This window comes from Anas platyrhynchos, chromosome 2, assembly GCF_047663525.1.
Source record: "Anas platyrhynchos isolate ZD024472 breed Pekin duck chromosome 2, IASCAAS_PekinDuck_T2T, whole genome shotgun sequence".
NCBI classification, from domain to species: domain Eukaryota; kingdom Metazoa; phylum Chordata; class Aves; order Anseriformes; family Anatidae; genus Anas; species Anas platyrhynchos.
Genome location: NC_092588.1, coordinates 74,375,112 through 74,402,427, shown reverse-complemented (window position 1 = coordinate 74,402,427; position 27,316 = coordinate 74,375,112). Strand labels below are relative to the sequence as shown.

Sequence of the window (27,316 nt, the reverse complement as noted above, 5' to 3'; positions counted from 1 at the left end):
GTATAAACAGTAGATGAAAGATGCATTGGAAGACAAAAATATTTATTGGATACAAATAGCTTCTTGGCACTAGAAAGATAATAATACTAGTCAGCAACTGTAGGCTGGAGAGAGGATGGTATGCACCATTCTTTGGGCATCATAACTGTACATATTTATATTCATCTTTTGCCCACTTTCTTCTTAGCAGGATTTGGCTACATAGTAGCAAGAGTCAGAATGCAAGTACAAAATGAGAGAATACCAGAGTAACATGAGTGCCCAGAACAAGGGCATTTTCAACATGTTCTTGGAGGGGACATATATATCTTTATATTTCATTGAACCAGTCAGCTCACTGCTATCCAAATATTTTAACATTTTATGGGTTACAGAAATATAGTATTGTTTAACTTTTATAAAAATCATAGAAACAAGCCTATCAAATCAGGTACAAGGTTTAGTACTGATGCACAGAATGTGCAAGAATACAAATGAAAAACAAAACCCTGAATATACAGGTTATACCTGAAAGCTGCACATAGATACGACAATACAATATCATTACATATGCATTTACATACAGGGTTTTCATCCATAATGAGAAATGATTGCTTTGACCTGTGATAATACCAGAAAAGTTTTAAAGGTTCAGAGTACATTCAAAATCTACGTTTTTATTTATTTTATTTTATTTATTTTTTTTTAATTTAAGGGATGAAAATTCAGGTCGTCTATTTTACTTCAAACGTAGACATTTTGAAATTGACTGCTATTCCAATTTGCTGGAGGGCGGATGGCTGCTGTCAGTAACCATGCCACACTTGGTGAGACTGCATGGCCTGATGCCATTTACTTGTGACCCACAGTTTTGGGAACTCCTTCTGAAAGGACACCAATTCAACACAAATGTAAATACATGTTTCATGAAGTAGAAATCTGAAAGATTGTTCCATGAGTCCTTTTTACAATTCAATAGTATGACAGAGCTAACAGTGCACAAGTTGACATCTATATTCATAAGATATCAGAAAAAAAAATATTGTAATTATATGATATTTTAAATAGGAGAATTTTAATAATTTTGGTCTTGTTAGGCTGTTACGATGACTAAAAAATGTTAGTATCAAGTATTGATAAGAGCAAAGCAAAAATAATCTTTATAGTGTTTTCAAAGGAACATAGATAGTAGTTACTGGATTTTTCAGTCTCTCACCTTGCTCATCTATGAAATTTTTCAAGTATGCTATTTTCTAATTCAACAGGATGTAAATTAATCTTGAATATCCACAAAATAACATTTTTTGTATCTTCCACTCATCATGATGTCCTGATAAATTAGACTATTTTTAATTATCCCATGAAATCTGGCATTGGAAAGGTAAGTGAAAAGCATGCGAGGGCAGAAGAGGTGGTGGAAGTGCAAAACAAAATGTTTCCTCTCTTGTACAGCTTCTCCTAGTTACTGTTTAAGCACTGCAGGCCAGTTGTAGAGTAGCAACACTGCTACTGTCTCCAGTATCCCCCACTTTGCTGTGTTTATGGATCTGAGGTAAGTCTGTATCATATAAGGACCAAATGACTGCAGAGTGCCTAGGATACCAACCAAGACTGAAGACAATAGAGCTCATTGAATTCCTGAAAGGCAACAGCAAATCTAGCAGGTATTAATGATCTAGGCTATTGCAATAGCTGGCCACAGCCTGCCTCAGCATCTAACTGCTGAATAAAAAGCAGCAGCCACAGCAGCAGACGCGCAGGTTTAGAGGGACAGAAGCCAGAGAAGGAAGCAAAACTAAGAGACAGCAACAGTAAGACAAAGTACATATAAACTTTTAATGAATTAACCTTACAAAAGACAATAGCTTCAAAACATTTGACACGTTTGTACAAAACTAATCCAGCATCGTTAGTTCTCTTCAGAAAGAATGCCAGCAAGCCACCCAACGTGTCCCTGGCTATGAGATGTAACTGGTGATCACATCCAAATCATGTGTGAACTGAGTAAACTTATTTACAAATACTGTATGCTCTAATACCAGATTAGTGGATGCTATTGGGGAGCGACTGTATTTTCCAGAAAACACCATGCATCGGGAAATAGTATGCACCCCTAGCTTTATTGCCTTTTTTCCCCACATTTGTCACCAACATCTCTTTTTAGTCCTTTCAGGATGAGTTACCTCTTTTTAATTCCCATTCCTTCTTTTCTTGTCTCGGAATAACAGTGCAAGTTGCAGTACAATCTTCCAGTCCTACAGCGTACATCACAACTGTCCTTGAACATAGGAATATCAAGGTGCAAAATGATGGCTCATGAGACTATTCTGCAGCCATATTAAAATAAGTGCCACATATCAGAAAATAGCACGCATGTTAAGGGCCAAAATGTAGTTAAAAAGTGCGTGATACTTTCCTGAAAATATGGTATTGATGACATGTACAAGCATTCTTCAAGATGCCACATTCCCTTGTGAAAGGGACCTTGTCATTTCAGTATGTACAAAGTATGTCTTCAGTTCTCCTTTTCCTTTTACATTTATTATTCCTCTGCAAGTGCTCATGTATCCCAATGTTTGCAGGACATTGTTCGTCTCTTCTGTAACCTGCAACAAGACAATAACAAAACGAACACTGACAAAAGAGCAAAGCAGAATCTTCTTCCAGAGAACATCTGTGCTGAGTGATTGCAAGGGTTTTGCTATAATACTTATAAGCCCTTCAAAGGACTCAGACTAGATTTGAGCACCTGAGCTTTTAAATAGTCTGTTGCTGGCTGCCCAACCTAATCACATAAATGAAGTATTAAATTCAGTGTAATCATTTTTGTACCTAGGACCATAGACAGAGGGCTTGTGGATACAGAAAGAACATTGCTCATCCTCACACACCATTTTCCTCAGCTTCAAGAGCTGTTTTTTATTTCAGAATACCCACCTTCCCCATCTTTTTGTGCAAACTAAAGCAGCATGAATGAAGTGATCGTAAGACATTAGCATCATCTGTCAGAGCTGCTGTTGGCAGTTTCCCACATAACTGGCTGTGAACCAAACTTGAAGCAGTTCTGCCATTTTAGGTGTAAGCCTGCTAGGGCAGAGGTTGTTCAACAGCATCAGCTTTCTCAGACTAGCCACATTTCTTTGTGAAGCAAACAAGTGTAGATATCATGCTTTGAAATGCCTCCTGTTTTCAGTTTCGGCCAGCAGCTCTACTTTTGCATTATTTACTTCTGAATAGTCTCAACCAGAGATTCTGAGTGGTCTCAGTCACATACACAATGGGAACCCCAAGTGCTATGCAACATACCAGGCAGAAATTTAAAATATGATCCCTGAATACGAAATCACTGGAAAATTAGCTAATTGAAGGTCTTTCCTACACAACTCTGTCTCCAGTCTATATAGATAATCATAGAATCACTTAGGTTGGAAAGTCATCCAAGGTCATCAAGTCAACCATTAACCTTGCAATAATAATTTATGAAGATTATTATTCTATATGTTTCAACGAAATAAATGCTTCATCATTGCTTTACGGATTTAATTTGACATACTGCAGTTATGGACATTTCCTTTATTTAGAAATAATTAACATCAGGAAAGCCCTTCAGGGATAATGTAGCTAATATTTTATGAGTTTAGAAATGTATAGAATACAAATGTGATTTCCCCCAAATCCTCTCTTAATGTGGTGCTGCATTTCCAGGCAAAACATTGTATTCTTCTGTAGCATGAACACAAAGTTTTGATTCTTCGCACATATTTCCCCATACTATTTCTTTTAATACTTTATGTTCCTGCCCATGGTTTAATTCTTTTTAAATGTACGGACAACTGGTAGGTCTTTTGTTCTGTAGGCAACCTCAGCTCCAAAACCACAGACCTCTTTAATGTACAAATGTGTTTTTTAAGCACCATACCCAAAGAATTAAGATAAATAGCAGCATGAAACAAGAGTACCTGTATTTTATCTAAGACACCAGTGCTGTCCATCCTGCTGGCCACATTTACTGTATTGCCCCAGATATCATATTGTGGTTTTTGAGCTCCAATTACTCCAGCTATTACAGGTCCATGGTTAATACCTGAAAAACATCAGAACATAATATTAAGAAGATACACCCAATGAGGACAAGTATTGCACCCGGTAACATAACAAGTCACTAAGCATGCTATTTGGTCTGTGTTGACTAGTGGGTACAGCCTGTTCACATTCCCTTACAATAAGAGGATGGTATTTATAAAAATGCCAAAAGATAGTTAGTCTAATTTTAGTTTTACAACTCCCTCTCATCCTGAATAATTTTGATATTTTTAACTATTATTATCCTAATAACCTGCTACTGCCATTGATACATAGCACGAGAAACACAGTGTAGGAAGAACAGCTTCCTTTGGGAATCACAATTCTTATTATTCTTCTTATTTCTACTTTCAGTGAAAGACTTCTCCTCTCTGTAATAACTGATGGCCAAGTCAAATGAATTATTTTCATTTTTCATTTTCATTCTTAAATGTAGAATAAATTAATATGAATGAATTGCAAGGATTTGAATCCTTGTTCTGAAGGCTGGATTGCCTATAATATGGTCCTAAAGAGTTATACTATAAGTATATATATTCCTATCTTTTGCTTAAGTATGGAATAAGAGTAACAAATTGCTAGTTCTGAAATGCAGATGGTAAGAGTGAAGAACAACATAGTATAGACCCCCTTAGACTCTGAGCATGTTTTGTTTTGCAGTGAGTTTCCATTCTATGTTACGTTTGTAAAGGGAGTGAGTTGTACTCTGCTAGTAGGGAAGGAAACAAGGAGGCAAAATCAAAAGCACTACCCTTAACCAGCATCAAATCTGCTATAATTGAAACTACACTTACTGACGAGCAGGAAAGACAACTTATACCCAGTGAGAAATGTACCCTGCGATAGCGAACAGTTTGGATTTCTACAACTAACCCCAAATCAAAATATCATAACTGACTTATATTTATTCTCTGACAGAAACCATCACTAGGGATATATCTAGGCAGCAAAATAGAATTGTGATTGTAGCAGGGGAAGGCATCTTAGAGCTAGCTCATCTGTTATGGATCACATATAGCAGGGCAGCATGGGCTAGCAACCAGGCCATACACCCACCAGAAAACCCTCAAAAAGTTCTATAGCAGTTAAATCTAGAAAATTAGGAAAATATGAAAACCCTAATGGATATCAGATAAAAACCTGATAAATATTTGTCTAAGGAACTGGGATTAACTCATGAAGAGTCTTAGGCCTTGCAACACCCTGCACTAACTCCCAAGTCATAGGTGGGTCTTTCTGTTTCTTAATAACCAAAGCACAGAAGGCATTATGGACTTAAGAGTGCAATCCACAAAAGCTATCTGCTGAGTAGCTCAAGATAGTTTGCAGGGAATACTGAAGAGATGTGTGTAGTATACACTCTGCCGTGGTCCAGAAATGAGGAGCATGCAGTGGAACCTTCCCACAGAATATACTGGGAAGGAGATGAGGGGTTTTGTTTATTTTTAATTTCCTGAACCAACACTAAGTAATGTCCTCAGGGACTGGAGAACAAGGTTCAGATCCCTCCTTCTTCAAGAAGACTTCTAGCCATATCTCTTAGGGATGTGTTTTGGCCATCAAGACAGTCTGAGATGTGCTGCTCTAAGTGACTCCTGCTCTTTTGCTCCAGTTCTCTTTTGCATGACACATAAATGTGTATTGGGGCAAGGCAGGAACAGCATCCATCTCATCCAGGTGAATTCTTTAACAGAGGATGGTGCTGTCTCGTTTCCTCATGCCCAGTGGGACGTTTAATTATTCTATGAAAATGAAAATATTATTCAGCAAACACTGACAAAAAGTATCCAACTTGGAAGCATCCTACACCTTGGACTCATGTCATCCTCCAGGGAACAGAGATCCTTATGCTTGAACAGCCTCAGCCAAAAGCAGGAACAAAATCAAGTTCAACCACAACATAGACAAATGTTCTAACCATGAAGCTATATGGAAAACAACATGTCAGACTCTATTCTGGTCTGAAAAATAAAAGTAGCACCTCTGCAAAACTTTCTGCAAAAACATATCTGAGCTTGTCTAATAAATCAAGCACCTTAGCTAACATAACAGGAGAAATGCCTGAAATATAGTCTAGGTGCTCTCTTGCCTGACAACATCGGGGTAAGCTGTGTGCCTCCTAAGGCACAGCTAGCATTTCAGGCACTTACAGCAAAATGAAGGTTGAAAGCTGAGACCTCTGGTGAGCTGCAACAATTCTAGGGTTAGATGCTAGCTGAGGAAGGCTTTTACAAATGGTATATTGGGTTTAAATCCCTAAAGTGCCAATTATGTAGTGAGGGGAAGATGCTCAAATGTTTCTGTGGCTCTAATTCCTATGTATATCAGATGCTTTCATAGTCAGCTGGTGGTGGGAAGTGGATCTGAAGATCTCAGTGGCGCCTATACTGGATTAAGGTGTCAAAGTGACAGTTTGGGGCCTGTGTCCCTCTGTAGATTTAATTTTCTTTTTTTTTTCTTTCTGCCCATTCTAAACATGTATCACTCCTTTGTTTTTTCTGCCAAAACATCTTGCCTCATAATTCCTAGTTAAAAAGAGTTATTGCTATAACCAGTTTGTGGATTTAGCACCGATACTCAGCAGCTCTTTATCTCTACTGACATTGCTGATAAAAGTATGTTTGCAAGTACGTGACATGTGTCATCTACAGCAAGAAGAGAACTTTTATTCTGCACAGAAATATGGTATCTCTACACATTTTTTTTATAAACTCATCAAGTTCTGTAACACATCGAGAAGGAGGCATACTTCAGATTTGCTTTGTCATTTTTTTTAACTATGGCAAGGAACACAAAACAAAGAAGCAAAGAAGCGCCTTAAGGAACACATGAATATTTAAGGTCAGAAAATAGCAAGCTTTGCCAGTGGGTGGCACTGTGAAATAAACATGAGAGGAGCAATTGAAAGGAAAAGCAAGCTGCCCAGCAAGAAAAAGACAAGAAGGGAGAACAACCAACGGAAAGCAAATACTGCAGACATGTTTCCAAGATTTATAGGTTTCCAATATTAATTTAATGCTTTCATTTCACATTTTCCAAGTCACAGATTGCATTGTTAAGCTGCTGTGTACTGCTATCAGGAATTAAACATTTTGGAACACAAAGTTCTTGACCAGCTCTGAATTCATTTATCTCATCATCATGGCGCACCACAACTGTGTATTTTTTCAAAAATACCATGATGAACAAAGAGAAGCAATTAGAAGGTGAAATATAACTGATACCCCTAACAAATATAAATAACTAGTCATTTTTGCTCTTATTTGTCAATAATCACAGAATAACAAAGCAGAGAAATATCCTCATTTGGTTAACACGAGGAAGGGAAGCAGTTTTGTATGCTTGCTTGATTTAGTACATCTGAAATATTTCAAACTCCAGCCTCACTGGCTCCTTGTAGGTACTGTCTTTCAAAGCTATTCATACGGTTTTGTAAAGCCCTGTCTAAAGTCTCCTTTGGTACTGAGAAGCTTAAAAAAATTACACGGTTAACAACCTCTCTAACAAATACTATAGAGCTACCATAAAACCATTCAGACCCCTGAGACTGTATTTTCTTTATTAAGTAATACTGCCCTGTTGGACAGTTCTACTAATACTTTAATCGGCTTGAACATTATGCTGAATTCTCCCCTTCCTCCAGGACATGATCATAAAAATCCTGTAATACATACCTACTCGTAACTTGAAGTCATTGAATGAATGCTTGTTTATGACATCCAGTTTTGCCACTAGGGCAAATGCAAACTCCACCATGGTTCCTATGTGCATATACTGTCGTTCAGGTTCCTGAATTGCCAAACAGAATAAAATCATTTTCCTTAGCCTTAGTTACTGTGAGAACATAGCCAAAATATGCTGAATCTGAAAGCACTTAAACCCTCAGGGATATCCTAATGCCAGCAGGCTGCAGCAGAAAAGTAATGTAAGAAGATTATGTCCTGTCCAGCATCACTTAGATCAAACAATGGCCAATGGACCATGATGCATTTCACTTACATGATCAATCAGTCTAGAGATGAGAGATCCAAAAAATGCATAATCTAACCTTCTGACTGTCAAACAACTGATGAGCTGCTGTCTAGTCCCACTGGCACTCACTGCCTATGTGTGCCTAGGATTTGCTTATTAATCTTCTCTGAGTGTCTGCTTTTGTTTTATGTCCCTTAATAATAATTAATGCTTGTGGGCAGCCTCACAGAGAAGCCTCTCTCTCAGTGTTGCATATCCCAGAACCCTAGTGCTAGGTGCTTAAAGCAGCTAACTTAAGCTCCAGTGAGATTTAGCTTTAAGACTTTCTCTACTGATTTCATCTGGCAGATAACCAAGCATCTCTGAGAACAACTAATAGACCTGAAAATGAACAAAATGCAGGACAAATGAAGTGAGCAGATGACCCACTCCCTGTCCACTAATTTACTATCTCACTGTTTACATGAGTTACTAAGGCTATAGACTTAATGTCTTCTTGTACATCGACAGCATAGACTGATTCCTAAGTACTGGTTTGAGCCCCCCCAGGCTAAGGAGAGAATTGATTTTCAGGCTTCCACAGCCCAGGGTAGGACCTTGACAGAGAATGATTTCTTAAGAGGTAGGCTTATGGGTCTCTATGAGAAATGACTGAATCTTCCTCATCTTTTGAGATAAAGTGACAGAACAAATGGACAGATGACAACTTTGTGAGATGATTCATAAAGTAGATGTATCAGCCTAGGTGGGACAGTAGTAGCACTTGCCAGAGCAGTTGTTTAGATCAATGAAGCCTTTCTGTTTCCTTTGGAATTCAAATCTAGCTAAGACAGATTGTTTTTCAACTCAGCTTATGTATTCAGACTCCATCTTTAGTCATTTAGCTTTCCCTGGGTGCTGCGCCCAGGAGCACGCCTAGCAGTCAGTCATTGCTGCACTAGGTACTGCAGTACCTGTGGATCTTGCAGCATCTGAACTGAAGACCTCTAAGTTTTGGTGGATTTCAGAATGTGTATTAAATCACTGAAGGAACAGTAAGACTCGGATCTCCTGGTTAACTTTGTGGAAATAACTCAAACAATACATTTCTTCCAGTGTAAGCAGTGGCTGAGAACTCCTCTAAGTCTTCTCATCTCTAGTCCTGCATTTCCTTCATCCCCTTCACCTTCCTGAATTGAATGTCAGAGCTAATTTAAATTATTCTATTTTGTCCTTAGGATTCTCAGGGTCTATAGTTCAGGTGTCAATTGCTTCTCTCTAGAAACAACATGAATTTGTCAGAAGTACAATTAATCCTTAGCAGAAAATGCACTGATTCATAATTGCTGTGCCTCTGTTGCTAACCTGGAGTACTCTAAAGATCATGGCAAAACCAAGGACTTTGCTTCAAAGTTATGAATTGCTTCTCTGAACTTCATTTCTACTGACTGCAGTTCCCAATGCTACCCTATTAAACCAATCAGATACAAAGAAACCCATTTTCGGTGACGAGCCTGAAGGTTCTTTAATTGTATGGTTAATACAGCCACCCTGCACTCACAATTTACAATCGTCTCACAACAGTGATTCCTACAGTCTTCTTAGGACTCCATAAATCCAATTACTTCTGCTGCAGCATGTAGCAATAAAATGAGGTATTCTATTTAGAGTAGAAGGCTGAATTTAGACTTAGAAGTGGCATTTTCAAACTGCAATGTGAAGAACAATAATTCACAGAGATGCTAAATAAAAGTATACACTTGCCCAGTACAATACAATCTACATTAAGAAGAAAAAAATAGGTCACAATGTTATATGTAGCATGCAGTTTAATGAACAGAATTTTAGGCTTCATTTGAAAATTATTTTCATTGAGCAAGAACCTTTTTTTTATACCTGACACTGTTCTTGGTTGGGTGTAGCACTCAGTCCCGTTGCTGCCATGTAAGTGCTCCCAATGGTCTTTATCTTTTCAACTCCACTGAACTTTGGCTTAGACAATAGCTGTAAAACAAGAATAGTTATTTATTATTGAGATCAGCAGCCTTCATACTCTAATAGCTTGTTCCTCTCACAGCATTCAGAGCATCAGTTCTTAGAACTGTCTCTTAATAGACCCCAAATGGTTTTACAAATATATACAGGATGAAGGACTTAAGGGTGGATAAAACAATGGATACAATAACTGTTCCTAAGGAAAGGGAATTTATGTCTGCTAAAATATATTTTATTATATAGAAACTAAAATTATTAGTAATGAGATCAATTTCCACCTTACTGTGCATTAGGGTCTTTTTAACTTAGTTAACTCAGTCCACTTTTAGTCATTGGACTTTGCATTCATTTGATATTGGAACTGAGTCACCATGTGAGCTAATGCTTAAGCTTTATGCAGCTTTCCGAAAGACAGCATCTCTTCAGGATGGGATGGTAGGAATTCTAGTTTGTAACACAGGTTGTTTTGAACACTCCAAAGTTATCCAAGTGGGTATGCTGCTAAAATTCCCTCTACAGTTGCACAAATCCAAATCCAGACTGTGCTGTCTGAGTCATGACACAGTCTTAACACATTCTTTGGGTATCTTCATCACCAACTTTTTTTTAAGACAAATACAGTTCTCAGTGAGACCTTTACAGATGCTTTTTCACAATCTATCTATAGTCATACACTCTGCACTTGCTTGTAAATTAAGAGAATGTTAAAACATTCCCATTACTTATAAATCAACTGGTGCTGTATAACCAAAACAATGCAGGTCATAGAATCACAGAACACCTCAAGTTGGAAGAGAATTCAAGAACCACTGAGTGCAACTCCAGGCTCCACACAGGACCACCCGAAAATCAGAACATGGGTCTGAGAGTGTTGTCCAAACACTTCCTGAGCTCCATCAGGCTCGGTGCTGTGACCACTGCCCTGGGAAGCCTGTCCCAGTGCCCGACCACCTTCTGTGTGAAGAACTTTTCCCTAACCCCCAGCCTGACCCTCCCCTGTCCCAGCTCCATGCCGTTCCCTCGGGTCCTGTCGCTGTCCCCAGAGAGCAGAGCTCAGCGCCTGCCCCTCTGCTCCCCTCGTGAGGGAGCTGCAGGCCGCCATGAGGCCTCCCCTCAGCCTGCTCTGCTCTGGGCTGAGCAAACCAAGGAACCTCAGCTGCTCCTCATACATCTTCTCCTCTAGACCCTTCATCATCTGTTGCCCTCCTTTAAATTAAATTAAAGACTCTTTAATAGTTTTATGTCCTTATGATCAAGTATAACACAGAGCTGTAAAAATTTAGGGCACAGACTTAGGTACTTTACTTTAGGCATTAGTATTTGGAAACTAGAGTTAGTGGTTGACTCATGAACCGCAACTAAAGGGCAGAATTTCTCCATCAGATATATGCATAGGATTCTCCTTGAAGGGAATGAAAAGCAACTAGTGTGGTGTCAGTATGATTTATCCCACATAAATCACTTTTTCCTTTAATACTCCCTGTAAGTAATTTCTACATGACTGGGCACACAAAAGTTCTTTTCTGACAGCTCTTCTGCTCTCCTTTTCAAATACGTTTGCTTACTGTTGCATACCCTGGATTATTAAATTGAAACCATATGTTGATTGTTGTTAGAAGTACATACATCATCGAAGTCAGCAATGATCTCATTTAGCAGCCTGAGACATTCCAAGCCTTCCTTATTTACATCAGATTCTGTGTAAAATTCCTTGAAATCCGGAATAGAGGCAAACATGACACAGACACAGTCATATGACTGATGATACAGATCCTGTCCAAAAGAAAACAGAAGAGAGAAAAAAACACACTCTGTCATACCCAGCACTAAACAAAAGTTTCCAAAATAAACTTATGTGGTGTCCTGGTTCTGAAAAGGGAGGTGGTGGAGCCTTAAGGCAGTGTTCAGATATTTTTGCATTTAGTTGTATTTATTGTTTTTTAAACAGTGTATAAACCTGTTTATTAAACAGCCTCAACATAGTCAGCTGAAAATGTTCTAGTGATTTAATGTTACCCCTTTATTCTCCTGAACATTAGCTTAGGAAACATAAAATGTTCACTAATTTAGTAGATAGGGCCCACTTCTGAGGCTTCGCATGCAGAGAATTTCTTTTTGCTTGCACGGCTGAGAGCACATTTTCCAAAACAATCTTTAATTTATTATTAGCTGTATTATTATAATGACTAGAAACGACTAGAAAACTGAAGCAAAATCACAACCCCAATGTTACAAATGCATAATGCGACACAATCCTGATAGTTCCTAATCTAAAATGACAAGACGCCTAATAGGACAAAATAAATGTCATTTCTTTTCCATAACAAGGAGCTGAGGCAAAGATAAATAAGTCACCTGAACTTAAAATTACTTATGTCAGATTCTCTACTGCCTTCTGTGACCACTGAAATGAGAGTACATCTGCTCCACAGGAAGCCCCTGGTGCTAAAAAATGACCACCCCCCACGTCTCTTCAGTTTCATCTCCAATGCCCTTAATCATTAGAATATCTCTCCTTTCAGGACATATTTATGTCCTGAAAAAAAAAAAAAAGAATATTTATCAAATTAATGTTTTTTTTTGTTTGTTTGTTTTTTTAAAGTATAGAAATACATACACAAAGTTAACCACAGCAATAAGAGATGTAAGCTAGTATAAAGCCAAATCCTGCTCAAGGTATTTGAGTGGAGCATGGATTTCAATACTCTAGTGAATAAGGTGATTCTGTGAATTTTTGATTCTGTGATTTCAAAAAGGATCAGATATTATTTCCCTTGTTACCTTGTTATTTATCCATTTATCCAAGGTTGTGTTTTTTTTTGTTTTTTTGTTTTTTTTTTCCTTTTCAATTCCACTTGCAGTATGTTTTTCTCTTTTTAAAGAATCTCAAAGTAAACCATGCCCATACTCCCCAAATATTCAGTCTTTGCGGCCTGCATTTTGTTTCACATCTATCTATTTCAAATTTATCTCAGGCATGTCTAGGCTGAAGTTACAGTAACATTTGCTTACAAATATTCTAAAAACATAAGATCTGACATGCTGAGTGCTCTCCATAGACCAGTTAGCAGAAAAGGCACAGAGATTACATTCTGTGGTTTATATTGGTTCTGCGTCTATCTCCTCAAGTCACCCTCTCAGTAACTTGACTTCATTGGTGGATGAAGGAATTCAGGCCACACACATGCTGCAGGCTTTTAAAATAGGGAAGGGGCTGCAAAAAAAAAAGTTATATATATAGGGCTTGGTAATGGAAGGAGAAATTCACAGTGTTATATAGAAGACTGGAGAGAGAGAGGAGTATTTATTTCAGAATGTAGGTAACTAGCTTTCAAAACGTGGATTATTACACCTACTTTTGAAACTTGACCTGACAAAATAAACAATCTGTATACATCTGTGATGAAATATTTTTTCACAAAAAAAGAAAATGTTCATATTCCTACCAGCTAAACAAACCCAGTAAGTTAAAACCAGCCAAATTAATAATACTGTTGTAAATAATACTAACACACAATTCTATTATCCTAGGGATTCTGTGACATTAGTAGTTAATTAGTAACAAAAGGCTGTTTTAATTTCCAAGATTAACATTAGATAGCAGCTTTCTGTTTTATTTACTTTATTGAACCCTGCATCCTGAGGAAGTAAAAACCAACAGAATTGCTTATGAGATATTAGTTGTAAAGTTTGTGAAAAAGACAAAATCTCGTCACAGAGCTGACAGTGAGGCACTGCCATATCTGAAATAGTACATGGAAATACCATGTACAGGTTTATTTGAGAATATAAATTCAAGTCATAAGGATTCATGTCTGCTAGGTGCTACAACTGAACCCTTAGAGAAAAAGAAAACTAACTGCACAGTGACATGACAGAGGAATACATATTACTGAATAATATGAAGTCTAGATGGTAGAAGATGGGATTCTTTTTACCACCTCATAATACAGGAACCAGAAGACAAATAGGACTATTTGGAAATAGAACATGGAAAAAGTATTTTACATGTGTGAGATATAAATGTATAGCTCAATGCTATTCAACTACATGAAAGACAAGAGCTTAGGGGGTTAGAAACCTTAACTCTTGTGGAAATACTAGAAAAATACATAACTAGGAAGTATATAAAAACATTTGAAAAAAAAATTGCCATCAAATTTACAGGCAAAAGCAAAACAGGTGAATACCACATTAATATGCAGCTGCTCCTACAACTGCTGAAGTAGCCTGCACAGGGCCATGCAGGTGACTGAATGGCAACTCACGTCTTATTATTTCCACTGAAAAAACTGCTGTCACTGAAAGCAGAAGTGTCACCCAGAAATAATCATGGTAACGTGTACAATGCACAGTCATAAGGAAGAGGATATGACTAAGCAAAAAAAAACCAGGAGCAGTAATTCAAATAAACTGCTGTTGTGACACAGAAAGTGTCAGTGTGCTCTATGCTGTTGGCTGTCCATGCAGTGGGGACAAACAGCCTGTAAAAAAGGGTTGCATGCCTGAGTGTTACATTTAGAAACTCAAATCTATAACCAGAGTTATTACTCTTTCCTCTTCTCCATCTCAAAAACAAATACAGAAAATTGTATGTGAACACCTGTCATGCTGAAGCTCAGCAGCAGTGTCCCATTTGTCCTCCTTCCTCTCTCAACAAGGAGCAATATCCATCCCTACTAATGCTGTATAACACAGTACCAGCACAGAAACAACAAATAGCACTGTTTATAGCCATGAGTAGTAATTATGACGGTCACAATAAATGTCAAGCAATTTTAAATAGGCATTCCCAGATAGTTTATTGCAATCATTCATAATAATAAAGGCTGTGGCAATCAGGTGTCTTAATTTTCCTATGAGTACTTCTCTTGAAAGAGTACTCTCCAAAATGTTTAATCAGAAAATTAAATGCAGCACCATTCCAGGAAGGAATGGCTTTATTTCAACAAAAATAAAATCATTCTCTTCCACAGTCAATCCTTTTTTTTATCGTTCCTTTTATAACATCTGAATTTCTGCTGGTGGGCCTTCCTTACTGTCCCCTCTTTTCCAGTGCCTAGAGACCTTCTCAGGATGAAGGAGGCTAACTGGTCCCCATTCCATGGCTCATGAAAGGCTACAGAGGTCGGCTACTCTGGGGCACAATTTCTGCTGGCTCTTTCCGGCAGCTAATGAAACAGGGTTCCTCTTGCTAGGTATTCAGCTCAATAATGTGCCTGAAAGTTAGCTTGCAGCACGAATGCTCCTGGGTACTTCTTAGTCATAGGGAAGCTGGATGCTAACAGCACAAAGGAGTAGGGTGCAGAGGTCAGTCACAGAAGATATATCTAATCCTGGCCCCATTTCCTGCTTTTCATTTTATATTTGTTCTTCTGTCTCTCAACTAGAAAGTATCCTACCTGGTACCCAGCATACAGACTATAAGCAGAAACACAGTTCTGGAGTCTCTGGTAGAGCAAACAGACTTTTATTACATTTGCCTGCTTTGAAATAATTTTGCTTCTACCATATCAGCATTAGTCAACATGTGTCCTGTAATGAAAAGACCTTTGTTGGCCTTTTAAAAGTACAGTCCCACTGCTCCCAGTTAGCATTCATCCACACATTTTTTCCGTTTCATTCCTGCTGCATTCATTCAGCAGCATACTTAGTCTTCCCTTTCCTTCATACAGCTGCATGCACAAAACTCTAGGATGGCAAGTAGTATTCAGAAACAGACTATTCATCCATTAGGTTAATCTTCATCTCAAAATCTTCAGTAGAAAAGAATATACATAAACATACTAACATGACTGTTTGCCACTAGGGAAGACAAAGGAATTTTATTTCACTATCTAATTACCTAAATATCCACAGAAAGAAAGTAAAGGTTTGATCTGTTCCAACATATTTTGAGGTGTATAAGCATACACATATACACAATATTCTTTACGGCTTGATACATCCTTGCAGATGCTGAAACAAATCTGAAGACATGCCAGATGCTTGTTTTTGTGAACATTTCCAAGAATTTGAAAGGTTCTTGCCTCTCTGAAAACTGTGTTTAAAGACAAACAACGCAAAAAACAAAACAAACAAACAAACAAAAAAACAAAACCTCAAGATTGTTGGATTTTTACTTTTTTTTTTTTTTTTTTTTTTTTAAGGGATGCCACTAAAATGGTATCAAACCATTCTTTCTTCAGCCGACGTGATAGACTGGAGAGATCAGCACACTACAATTTCTCATCTTCACTAAATTTACTAAAGCTCATTCCAACCCAAGAATCTTGAGGGGTGACAATATAAATCCAGCTGCCAATACAAGGGTGAGCAGATGGTGCTGCTCTGCTGGGGAGCTGAGATGGAATAGCACATAAATGAGAAAGCAATCTCCTGACGGTTTGCTGTGTTTAATGCCTGAGCTAAACTGGAGCTGAGCCAGCTTGGTTTTCAGCCAAGGTCTTCACTGGATTCAAAGGAACCCCACAGTAGTTTTCATTTGACATTAGCTACCAAACAAATATTTGCAGGTAATACTAAAGTACTGATAATAAAGTATGTTATAGTACTGCTTAATGCAAACCACAGTGAAGCCAAAGGGAAAACATTGTCCTTTTTGACTCAGGAGATCAAAATGAATTCCTAAAGCTGCCCTCTCCCCTCTTTTGTCAGTTTTGGAACTATTGTTTTGTATGCAGTTCAAACGACTGCATTTAAGATCTCTAGAAACTGCTACTCTCTCTAAATATTTTTCATTTTTTCATCCTTCTTTTCTTTATTAAAACTATAAAGCAGTATTAGAAGCAGATCTGAATTGCACTGAAGTCAACAAGGATCTTATGGATGACTTTTCTGGTGCTTGAATTAGGTCCATAAGCAGTGAGTAAACAGGTATTTCAGTGTTGAGAACCTTCTTCTAGAATTAAAATAGCCACTTTTTCACGGAACATGTTTATTTTCACTTCAGTAAGCAAGGTCTCCAGTCACCAGAAGCAAATTCAAAATGAAGATGCAGCTCCACTCTAATCACAAAGGAAAAAGTATCTGAATGCATATTAATGCATGTTGAAATAATTTCACATTTTTTATTTTAACATACTATGGTGCATTCAGTGCTATAACATAAGCTTTTCAGGAAGGTAAGGGAGAATAAAAATAACTAAATTATAATCTGACTGTACGGACCTACTGTTCAACTCAGCATTAAGTGGTATTTCTACAACATGCTGCCTTCATACAGAGCAGAGGATATGTAGAGATGTCTCACCTCATTCTTCAGATTTCTTGCCAAGAAGTGTTCAGCTACATGGGCTGGAAGCACATTCTCCAGAAGCACACGATTTAGGTTCTCCATGGTTTCAATCTCCTCCCGCTCTTTTTTGAACTTGTTCTTCCACAGGAAGTCTAACCTACAGTAATATTCATTCTGTTACAAGAGGACACAGAGGTAAAGAAACAATAGGCATCTTGTCCTGCTGGAGTACAGGTTTAAGAGACAAAATAAGCACAGTACATCACTCCTACAAGGATATTATTTGGTCACTCAAGTACAATTCCAGATCCCACAGAGATCAACAACCAGACACACAGTATGTGGCATACATTTCATTGAATTTATAACTGTTCTGCACTGTCCTCTAAAAAAAGGCTCACAAAAAAGCCCAGGAATAAACAAAAAGTTGCAAGGTGCCTTAACCAAAGGAAAATTTATGTATATACTTTCAGGCTTTGGTAGAAATTCATCCCACAGATGAAATATTGTTTTGGAAACAATTTACAGTTTTGCAACTTAATATGATGCCTAAAATATCTGAAGTGTGGAATTCCACTTACACTAATGGGCACTTCGGGAAGACCCTAACTTTTACCAACTTTAAGTTATGTAATGCAATCAGTCTGGTAAAAATGGGGTAGTAGAGGAAAGAGAAACCTATTGCTATTCTTTCAGTTCTTCATGAAACACATTTTCTCCTTCTAGTATGCATACAGCAAAAGCTTTACTGGTTTTAAAATAACAAGAGATTTTTAAATTGGAATTTTTTGAAGATTATAAGAAACGGCCCAGTCAGGTGGTTGTTTGTTTTCTTTTTGTGTTTCAAAACTGATAGTAATACTTTTATCCTTCTCTTATTTTTGTACCTGAGTTTTCATTATATAGAAATGTATAAAATTCCTGGAATATTAGTATTTTTGAAGATCCCATTTCATTAAAAAGATATTGAAAAATGAATTAAGTCACATTTTTCCAGGGCCCTCTGTATTTCTTTTCAATAATGTCAATGCTTTGTGGTAAATTCTGTGGCATTATTTCTACATTAAAGACTCCACTGGACTATCTCATTTGAGTTGATATAAATCAAGAGCTATTTCAGCGTTGTCCAGTGGTTTAACACTACTCTGCAGTCTCAATGAAGACTAAGTTATTAACAAGGAGAACATAATTGTGATCACAATCTTATGTTAAAAAAATAAAAATTCTAGTCATTATTAGTAGTAGTCAGTAACTGTTCACATAAAAACATGAGAGTAGTCCTGATTGGATGTTTGCTGCCACAGCTCAAAATGATTCATAGATACTTTCTTGAGATCACAGCCAAAGACAAGTAGAAAGTTGAAATGAGATGGTATTAAAATGATTTTGCAAGCCTTCAAAAAGCTATGAAGGTAAAAATTGGTGAAGCAAAAAATCCATCTGCTGAGAAACTGTAAGATGAAAAAATATTAAGAGAGAAACCATGCCTCTACTAAATGCATAGAGAGCAATGCAGTCAGGTTTCTTTAAATTGGTTGATAAGTCCTGGGTACTGTTTAGATATTTAATTAAAAACTGACCATATGATGCAAAATACATGCAGTCATTTTTTCAGAATGTCCGTTTTATTTTTATATTATTATTTATATGCGCAAGTTCCACACACATTTGATAAACTTAAATGCCACCAACTGTATTCATGCAGCAAAAATCCAATAAACTGTCTTGATGCAGAAAAATCCAATAAAATACTGGGATGCCAAAATTATTTGCATAAATTGCAAAAAGTAAACTGCAAGTCTGGCATAAAATCTAAATTAGGTATCCATATATTGTACCACCTTTGTATTGAAAACAAAAGGAACTAGATAAGCTGAAGTCTTCAAAATAATGTTTATTTTTAAATATCTAATATTAAACAAATAATTTATTTATTGTTTTATTATTTATTGAAATTTAGGCTGTGCAAAAATAGTAAAGAGAACTCAGAAATCAGCAAAAAAGCAGAATGTACTCTACAATTTGTTTTGAAATTAAAAATGTCAAGGTATATTTCAAAATGTGTATTCAGACTTAAAAACATGTAAACACTACCTTAGGTTTTTAAAATTCTGGGTTTCTGTTTGTATGATGTACTCAACTTAGTAGACATATGTCATTAAAGAACCTATTTAAACTTTATAGCCTTAAAGTCATCTGAAAACCAAGATTGCTTCCTACTTTACATGTTATCTACAAAACCTTTTTAACATATCACCATGAAAACAGCTCAGAATGGCTCTTGTACCACAGCAGGCACAATATCGTGGAGATACAAAAACTTGCCTTCTTCACCTTACTCTATTTTACTTGACAGCAGTTCCCAGCTGGTGTGCATAGTGGAACACCCAGGGAGGGATGAAGGACACTGCATTCCTCCAGGCAGCAGAGAGCAATTGGCTTCGTTTAGGACAAGGCACTGCCATGCATCTACCACATAACACCACTGACTTTGAACCAGTTGGGTGTAACGAGAACCAATCCATGTCTCATTGCTTGACTGCACAATATGTTATCTGTATTTTTAAATTCTAGTGCAACACTCACCTGGGTCTATTTTCAATACTTGCCTCAGAAAAAGGAAAAAAACTGAATGAACTTTCTCTTATCATTGCAGCAAAGTCACACAGAAAGTCAAGACAGGCAGCTCATGAGTCTTGCATGCTATTGCATTCAGCACAGGGGCAGAGTGATGGTAGCACTAAAGCAGATAAGATCACTGCAGAGAAATTAAGTGGGGGTTTTCATTCAAGTGAGGTAGTTAAGGAGACTCGCTCCATCTCACAGCCATTACTTACAGACAGTGAGTCTGAGAAACTGCCTCAGCGTGGAGCAGCAGCAGAAGATGCTCCTCAGAGCACATGAATAAATGTTCTGATGTTCTCAGAGCACATGAATAAATTGATCAACAAGAAGTCACCAGCTCTAAAGTAACTGCAAGGAAAAGCTGCTGGACTGAAACTTGAGGTGGGTAGCCTTATTCAAAACAGCCACAGTGTTGGAGAACTGACAAATGGCAAGGAAGCAATGCAAATCTTTGGAAAAAAAATGAGGTGCCAGTGGGAAGAATACAGCAAGATACTTTCGTAAAAGCTATGCTAAAGAAAATAACTATTTAGAGATATTAACTATAGCGTATATAACGGGGAAGAGTTGATACTGCCCCTTTAGACATGCCTCCAACTCTTCTGTTAACAGAAGCCAATGGCATGTGAACGGCAGAATCACGGAATGGTTTGGGTTGGAATGGACTTTAAGGATCACCCAATTCCAACCCCATTGCCATGGGCAGGGATGCCACCCACTAGACCAGGTTGCCCAGGGCCACATCCAGCCTGGCCTTGAACATTTCCAGGAATGCGGCATCCACAGCTTCTCTGGGCAGCCTGTGCCAGTGCCCCACCACCTTCTGAGTGAAGAATTTCTTCCTAATCTCTAATCTAAATCTCCCCTCTTTTAGTTTAAAACCATTCCATCTTGTCCTATCATTATCTGCCTGAATAAAAAGTTGCTCTCCATCTTCTTTGTAAGTTTAAAAAAGTACTGAAAGGATGCAACGAGGTCTCCCCAGAGCCTTCTGTTCTTCAGGGTGAACATCCCCAGCTCCAGTGAATAGGAGTGAACTTTTAAATAAGTGTTCATTAAGTTCTTTCAGAAAAGACTTTTTAAAAGACTACATTATGTAAGAAAAAAAAAATAAACCTTTCATAGAATAAAAGCTAGCTAAAAAACAGAACAGAGACTACAAATAAACAGTTTTCACAGAACAGGGAAGTTACCATAAACATCTGGGCAATAGAACAGCCAGTGAATTTCAGTGTTTATAAACTCAGTATAATAAATCATTGGAAAAACAAAATATTCACTCAACACACAGAGTATATAAAGGTATACATAATATTAGGTACAGATGAGAAAAAAAAAATCACATGCTACATCAATATTGGTAATTCAATATGGGTCATAAGAGAGGCTTAATGCTCATCAGGGCTTAAATGTGAGCACACTCCTTATGGAGCCCAGCCTATGCCACTCTGCATTTTCCATGCAGTGCCTGAGCAGGGGTAGAGAGTTTGCATTCTCGATGTATAGCCTGCGTGTTTACAGACTGTTTCAGGAACTCTGATGGCATGGCTGTAGACTGGAATGTGTCATTCAATCTCTGTGCCAGGGAATGGTTCTAACCTACACTGCTACAACCATGGAAAAAAGCAGTTCTGCTTTCTCCAGCTTCACTTCATGCTGCTCATGCCCATCCTGTGCTGATTCTTTTGGAACAAGCATGGATGCAGCCACACCATAAAACCAGATCAGGAAATGGATCTGGCTGAAAACCAACCATTTTCCAGGGTTAATTTTTAAGTCAGATCATTTCCCTATTTTGGGCCACTGTACAGTTCTGCAGACAGCTGTGCCAGCACAAATGGGGAGATACAAAGATAAGAATGAGTACTTGAGGGAAGGACTACGTCTTTCAGTAGGAATGTTGGTTATGCAGCTAAGAGTATTAATTGAACGTAAGAGTTAACTTTACTCATATAACATGTAAGGATACACCAGCTCTGCCTCCCTCCATCCCCATTCAGCCAGAGGCATGCTCCCTTTCCTGTTTTTGGATCAGCACAGGCATCTGTCTGGCCAGCAGTGAGCAGGCTCACAGGGCTGGGCTTGCAGGGAAGCACTCATTTTTTGTTTAGATGAAATTTCTGGTAACTCACTCTGGAGGCAGAGGAGCACCAGTGCAAGGATAAGGGAAGTGGAAAGAACACTGTTTTCATAAGTGGCTATTGTCTTCAGCATTGTTAAAATAAGCAGATATTATGAAATGAGAAAGGCAAAGTTATTAACTGCAAGGTCAAAAACATGTGATAGCAAACAGAGAAATGACTCGTATGTTACCCTCTGTGGAAGAAAGGTGCTGGGGTAGGAAAAGGCTCAATCAGAACTATAATAAGAGGAAGACTGCACTTGGCCATAAAAACATCTCTACTAAATCCATGATTTTTGCTATTCGTGAGAGCTGGGAACATTATTTCCCAGGTTTCTTTGTCCTTGAGAACACAAGCTGCAACGTCAGAGACTGCTGTCATTTTGTGAAAAATGTTCTTTGACTCAACATTTCTGTTTGCCTAAGTAGATGCTGGTGAGTAACGTACTGGGTTCCTCCAATTTCCATAAATACATTTGAGATGAGATGTCCAATATCTAGGGGAAAAGCATGCAGAATAAATGCCATTCATCATTTCTCCTGAAGGGAAGGTTCAAGAATGGGTAATTATTAATGTGGAAATGTAGTGTAAGATTTTGCCAACTGCTGTGCGCTTTTTTGGGTAAGGGAATTTTACTTATTCCTTATGATGAATTTGTGAAGGTTGAAAGGTTGTCTAAAATCTAAGAGGCAACAGGAATAATACAGAAAAAATCTATCCAAAAGCTTCCTATTTTTCTAATTTAACCAACCAACCTAGAAGATTTCTAAAAGATGTTGCCTTCCCTTATAAGCACTGGCCTGTGAAACCTTTATACTATTACAGGGACAACACAGCTGTAGATATTATTAGGACTTCAGAACAGATAGAAAGCTAGCGCTTCAGAACAGATAGACAGCAACTTTCCATCACTGTCCAAATCAACAGTGTGTCCAGTGAATGCACTTCTTGCCCCTTTTTTAATAATAATAATTAAAAAAAAAAAAGCAAGCAAACAAACAAACAAAAACACAGTAGATTGAGTAGGGTTGAGAAGAACCAAACAGTGGGCAGCTGAATGCCAAAGGTTATGGCCCATACCAGAAGCAGCAGAGAAACTGCTTGTTAGGAATTCCCTCCTCTAATCCTACTTCTTTTCACAGTAGGATTAGGACATGGACTTGGCAAAGATCCTGGCAAAGCAGGAGGAACAGGAAGGAAAACCAGGTTATTTGCTGGAAGGAGAGGCTTTTTCTCTCTGTCCTTATCCCAAGCATTTACTACCAGTCAGTGTCACTAGCAGTAACCTAAAATGGCAGGTCTTAGCTCAGGTATGTGAAAACTAGCTCATAATATTTTCTAGTTATCAATTAGACTTTGCTTGAGAATGTTTGAAAACACAGGGTTTTTTACTCCTTTTTCTATAAAGGAGAATAAATTAATAGAAAAATCAAAGGCAACAGACCGAAGAGCCATGAACAAGCAGTATCATGATGAAGATCCTGAACCTATAGCTCTGAAAACAAAGATTTTTGACATTAGAGGCTCATTTCTCAATAGGTGTGACAGGCAGAGAACAACATGCCATGCCCACACTGCTGCAGCATGCAAAACAGAAACCTTCTTATTGATGTGACTGAGCACACAAAGAAATCCCGAAGATGATGCTCCTTTTCTATTTTTTTCTTGACGTTGTGCCCAACCCCTTTATGTGACACCTTGGATGTCAGGGCTCCCTGGTGTGATGAAGCATTTATCTCTGTTTCCGACTGGAAGTAGCTGTGTTGCAGCCCTGCTCTCTGCTATTATCATCAAATGAGCCAATTCCAGTACGGTGCTGGTAGTAAGGTTGATGACAATTCTTATTGAAACTCAAGAATGTTCCCCTACAGCAAAAACTGGAGAAGCTGCCAGAGAGGAATTTTTTATCTAGTAATCTGAAGGGCCAGCTTGGCAATTTAAATGACAGTCATCGTGTTCCATGGAATTGTAATGTAAATGAGCGACTTAAGGACAGTATGACACAAGATCCTTCCCAAGGATCCTACCGCAGGCTATGGCTATACAGGCTGCTCTTGAGACCTCACACAGATTGCCTCTTTTATCTCAGAGCCGTGTCTTGTGCACTATCTCACTTCTGGCATGATGAGCTTCTAGCCATGGACCACAGACAGGCCCGAGGACCTGGAAAGAGAACTACCCTGACCCCTACTCTCCAGTATAAGGGTATAAGACCACCCACACCACGCTGGTACGGGAAAAAGCACAACTGGGTAATGAAAAGAGGACTTTCCTGTCAGTTAATAGTTTCAGTATGACTGTGGCCTCAGTATGTGGTACTCTTCTGTGTGCATGCTACACTGTTTCTGTGTCTGCCTCAAACGGTAATAACTGTGAAGAAAATAGCTTGTAATTAAGCAACTAGGGAGATAGCAGATGGATGCAGACAGATGGGAGCACACTAGGAAGCTATGAGACAATATTGGTCAGCATGACAAGCAATAGTCACAGTGCACTATCAGTATAATGCCTACAGTCTTCACGACAGATATTGTGGCGTTACTGGTGAGTTGTAGGGGTCTATTGGAAGGCATTAAAGGACATGATAGCATTTTAGATGCTTCTGACACTCCTTTGCAAGGGTGTGGGGCAAAAAGGAATAAAGGTGCTTGTCAGAAAACCTAAAAAATCCCCGAGAAGGTGGGAAGCTGCATGTGGAGGTTATATTGTGTCTACTGATACAGATGGAAAGAACTGAGCATCTTACCTGTCTACCCAAAACCAGTAATGTGACGAAGAATATAAACAAAGAAACTGAGCCCATTGTCTTCAGGTCTTTTAGTACTCCAGGCCTATAATATAAAAACGTAAGTAAAGCAAGCTGCTCAGAAGTTATAATTTATAATTTTGTTCTTCCATTGAATCACCTATAACAAAGACTTCAGAAGCCTCACTGAAAATTTACCATATGAATTTACATGTGCTGCAAAAAAGCATACAAAGAATAGGTTTACTTCTTTTTTTTTCAATAGCAAAGACTGCATTTCTGAAGTAATAAGACAATATATTAGTTCTGAAAAAGTTGATTTCCTTTGGCTTGCAGCAAATATTCTTTGAGAGCCTTAACAACATTCAAACCCTCATCTCCCTAGTACCCTTTCCTACAAAGAAGCAAATTAATCCATACTGTACTTCCTATAGTATGTGATATATGCACGTTGCCCAGACTTGTTTATTTTATTCTAATGCTCTCAGGCAAAACATTAAATCCTGTATTAACAGCAACACAATAATGATTTTAGTTTGTGACTTGTACAATATATAGTGAAATACATAGAAGAAAAATTGTTCCATAACATAAGAACTTCCATTGCTGATATTTCATTTACATTCATTTCCAAAGGACTGGAATCTTCAACCTACCTTTTTAGAGGTGCCATTGCGTACATAAATTTGCTGTAGTCATCCAGCATGGGCCCATGAGTGTGCAGAAGGATAACGTTGTAGCCCACCAATGCAATCAACATTATCACCATTTTCAACTCATAATTTATCCTCAGGAAAACGGAACACGAAATGAGCCCTAATATGCAGCTGTATATAAAATACTGGCAAAGGAAAATCAAGTGGTAAATATTTAGAATTGGCTGCTAAGTAGGCAATCACACATAACGAAGAGCCTAGACTAGTTTAAAAAATATATTATCTGACCACTTAAGCATGGTATCTATCACAATGTGTAAATAATCACTGTACATGGGACATTATGGTTTACAGATGGTCAATAACAATCAGATACTGGTATTTCATCAAATAGACTCCTTTTCTCATTAGGCTCAAATTCACCCTAAACTTAGGAGAATCCAGACTATCCTCCTCTTCTCTGCTTACTAATTTTCACTCTTTGTGACTTTTGATTTATTCATCTGTGTATCAGTAAGTGCCTGTGTGTGGGACACCACTGCTGGTGTGGGTCTCCTGCAAGAGGCTACTGCCAGCATAATGACAAATTTACTCCTGTGCCTCTGCATGGTTTTCACTCGTGCTTGAATACAATAACTACCCTCCATGTATTGCTGAGCATATGGGAAGATCAAAGTCAAAATGCTTGAAAATCTGTAAACAATTTAATTGCCCATTTTTGCAGTATATGTAAACTGTTGCAATACACACAGATGTTATGAACTTCACGGACTCTTGAAATATGGTTACGAAACGAAGAATATAGAGTGATTAACATGGCCTATGAATAATATGTCTATTAAAAATCCTTATGTCAAATCCTCTTGACTTATGACTACTTAAGGATACATTCAGTTGTTAAAAAAAGCTTTTTCTTTCCTATGTCATATTTATAAAGAAAAATATATGGTTGAAGTTGCATTCCTGGAAAAAGATTTTCTCTTGATACTCTCTAGAAATGGATTACAGCATCAAAATCAATGCTAAAACAGAAATAATACAGTCCCACTAGAATAATTATCTTGGTCCTTAACATAGAGCACACCTTTGCCAAAGATTGTTCCTGAAAATTACAGTCCTGCATCTTGTAAGGAAATTATCTTTTCTTAAACTACAAAGCATTCTATTTCTAGATACGTTATTTTCAGACTACTGTTGATTTGTTGATGGCAGTACTTTTGACATAACCTGAATCACTGTATACTAATTTTGGAGGATCACTAAGAGTAATTTTCTCAGTGCCCATCAGACAGAATTGATCTGCCATATAAATCTTTGTTGTTATAATTTCCTTGCAGATATGCTTGAAGTAAGAAATAGAAAGAACTGTTCTTCAGAAACATGAAAAATAAAATTTCTCAGATTTTAGCATTTATAAAAGCAACAGCATCCATTTTATATTCTATAGGGCAACCAACTTGTGAAACTACTTTGCCATTGAAAAAAAGCAAACTAAATCACAGAATCACAGAATCACAGAATCTCTAGGTTGGAAGAGACCTCAAGATCATCGAGTCCAACCTCTGACCTAACACTAACAGTCCCCACTAAACCATATCCCTAAGTTCTACATCTAAACGTCTTTTGAAGACTTCCAGGGATGGTGACTCAACCACCTCCCTGGGCAGCCTGTTCCAATGTCTAACAACCCTTTCAGTAAAGAAATTCTTCCTAACATCTAACCTAAAACTCCCCTGGCGCAACTTTAGCCCATTCCCCCTCGTCCTGTCACCAGGCACATGGGAGAACAGGCCAACCCCCATCTCGCTAGAGCCTCCTTTAATATACTTATACAGAGTGATAAGGTCACCCCTGAGCCTCCTTTTCTCTAGGCTGAACAAGCCCAGCTCCTTCAGCCGCTCCTCATAGGACTTGCTCTCCA

At 38.0% G+C, this 27,316-nt stretch overlaps 1 protein-coding gene across 1 annotated transcript in view; it reads right to left on the bottom strand.

The window, feature by feature from the left end:
• Positions 1–21: 21 nt before the first annotated feature.
• ADCY2 (adenylate cyclase 2) overlaps positions 22–27,316 on the bottom strand; it is a 206,976-nt gene continuing 179,681 nt past the window's right edge. The window contains exons 18-25 of the mRNA XM_038175758.2: positions 25,396–25,580; positions 24,740–24,824; positions 17,261–17,419; positions 11,635–11,781; positions 9,910–10,017; positions 7,737–7,851; positions 3,939–4,063; positions 22–2,585 (exon numbers count right to left, since the gene is read on the bottom strand). Of these exons, the coding sequence (XP_038031686.1) occupies positions 2,433–2,585; positions 3,939–4,063; positions 7,737–7,851; positions 9,910–10,017; positions 11,635–11,781; positions 17,261–17,419; positions 24,740–24,824; positions 25,396–25,580 (1,077 nt within the window). The 3' untranslated portion in view covers positions 22–2,432. The remainder of the gene's footprint in view (positions 2,586–3,938; positions 4,064–7,736; positions 7,852–9,909; positions 10,018–11,634; positions 11,782–17,260; positions 17,420–24,739; positions 24,825–25,395; positions 25,581–27,316) is intronic.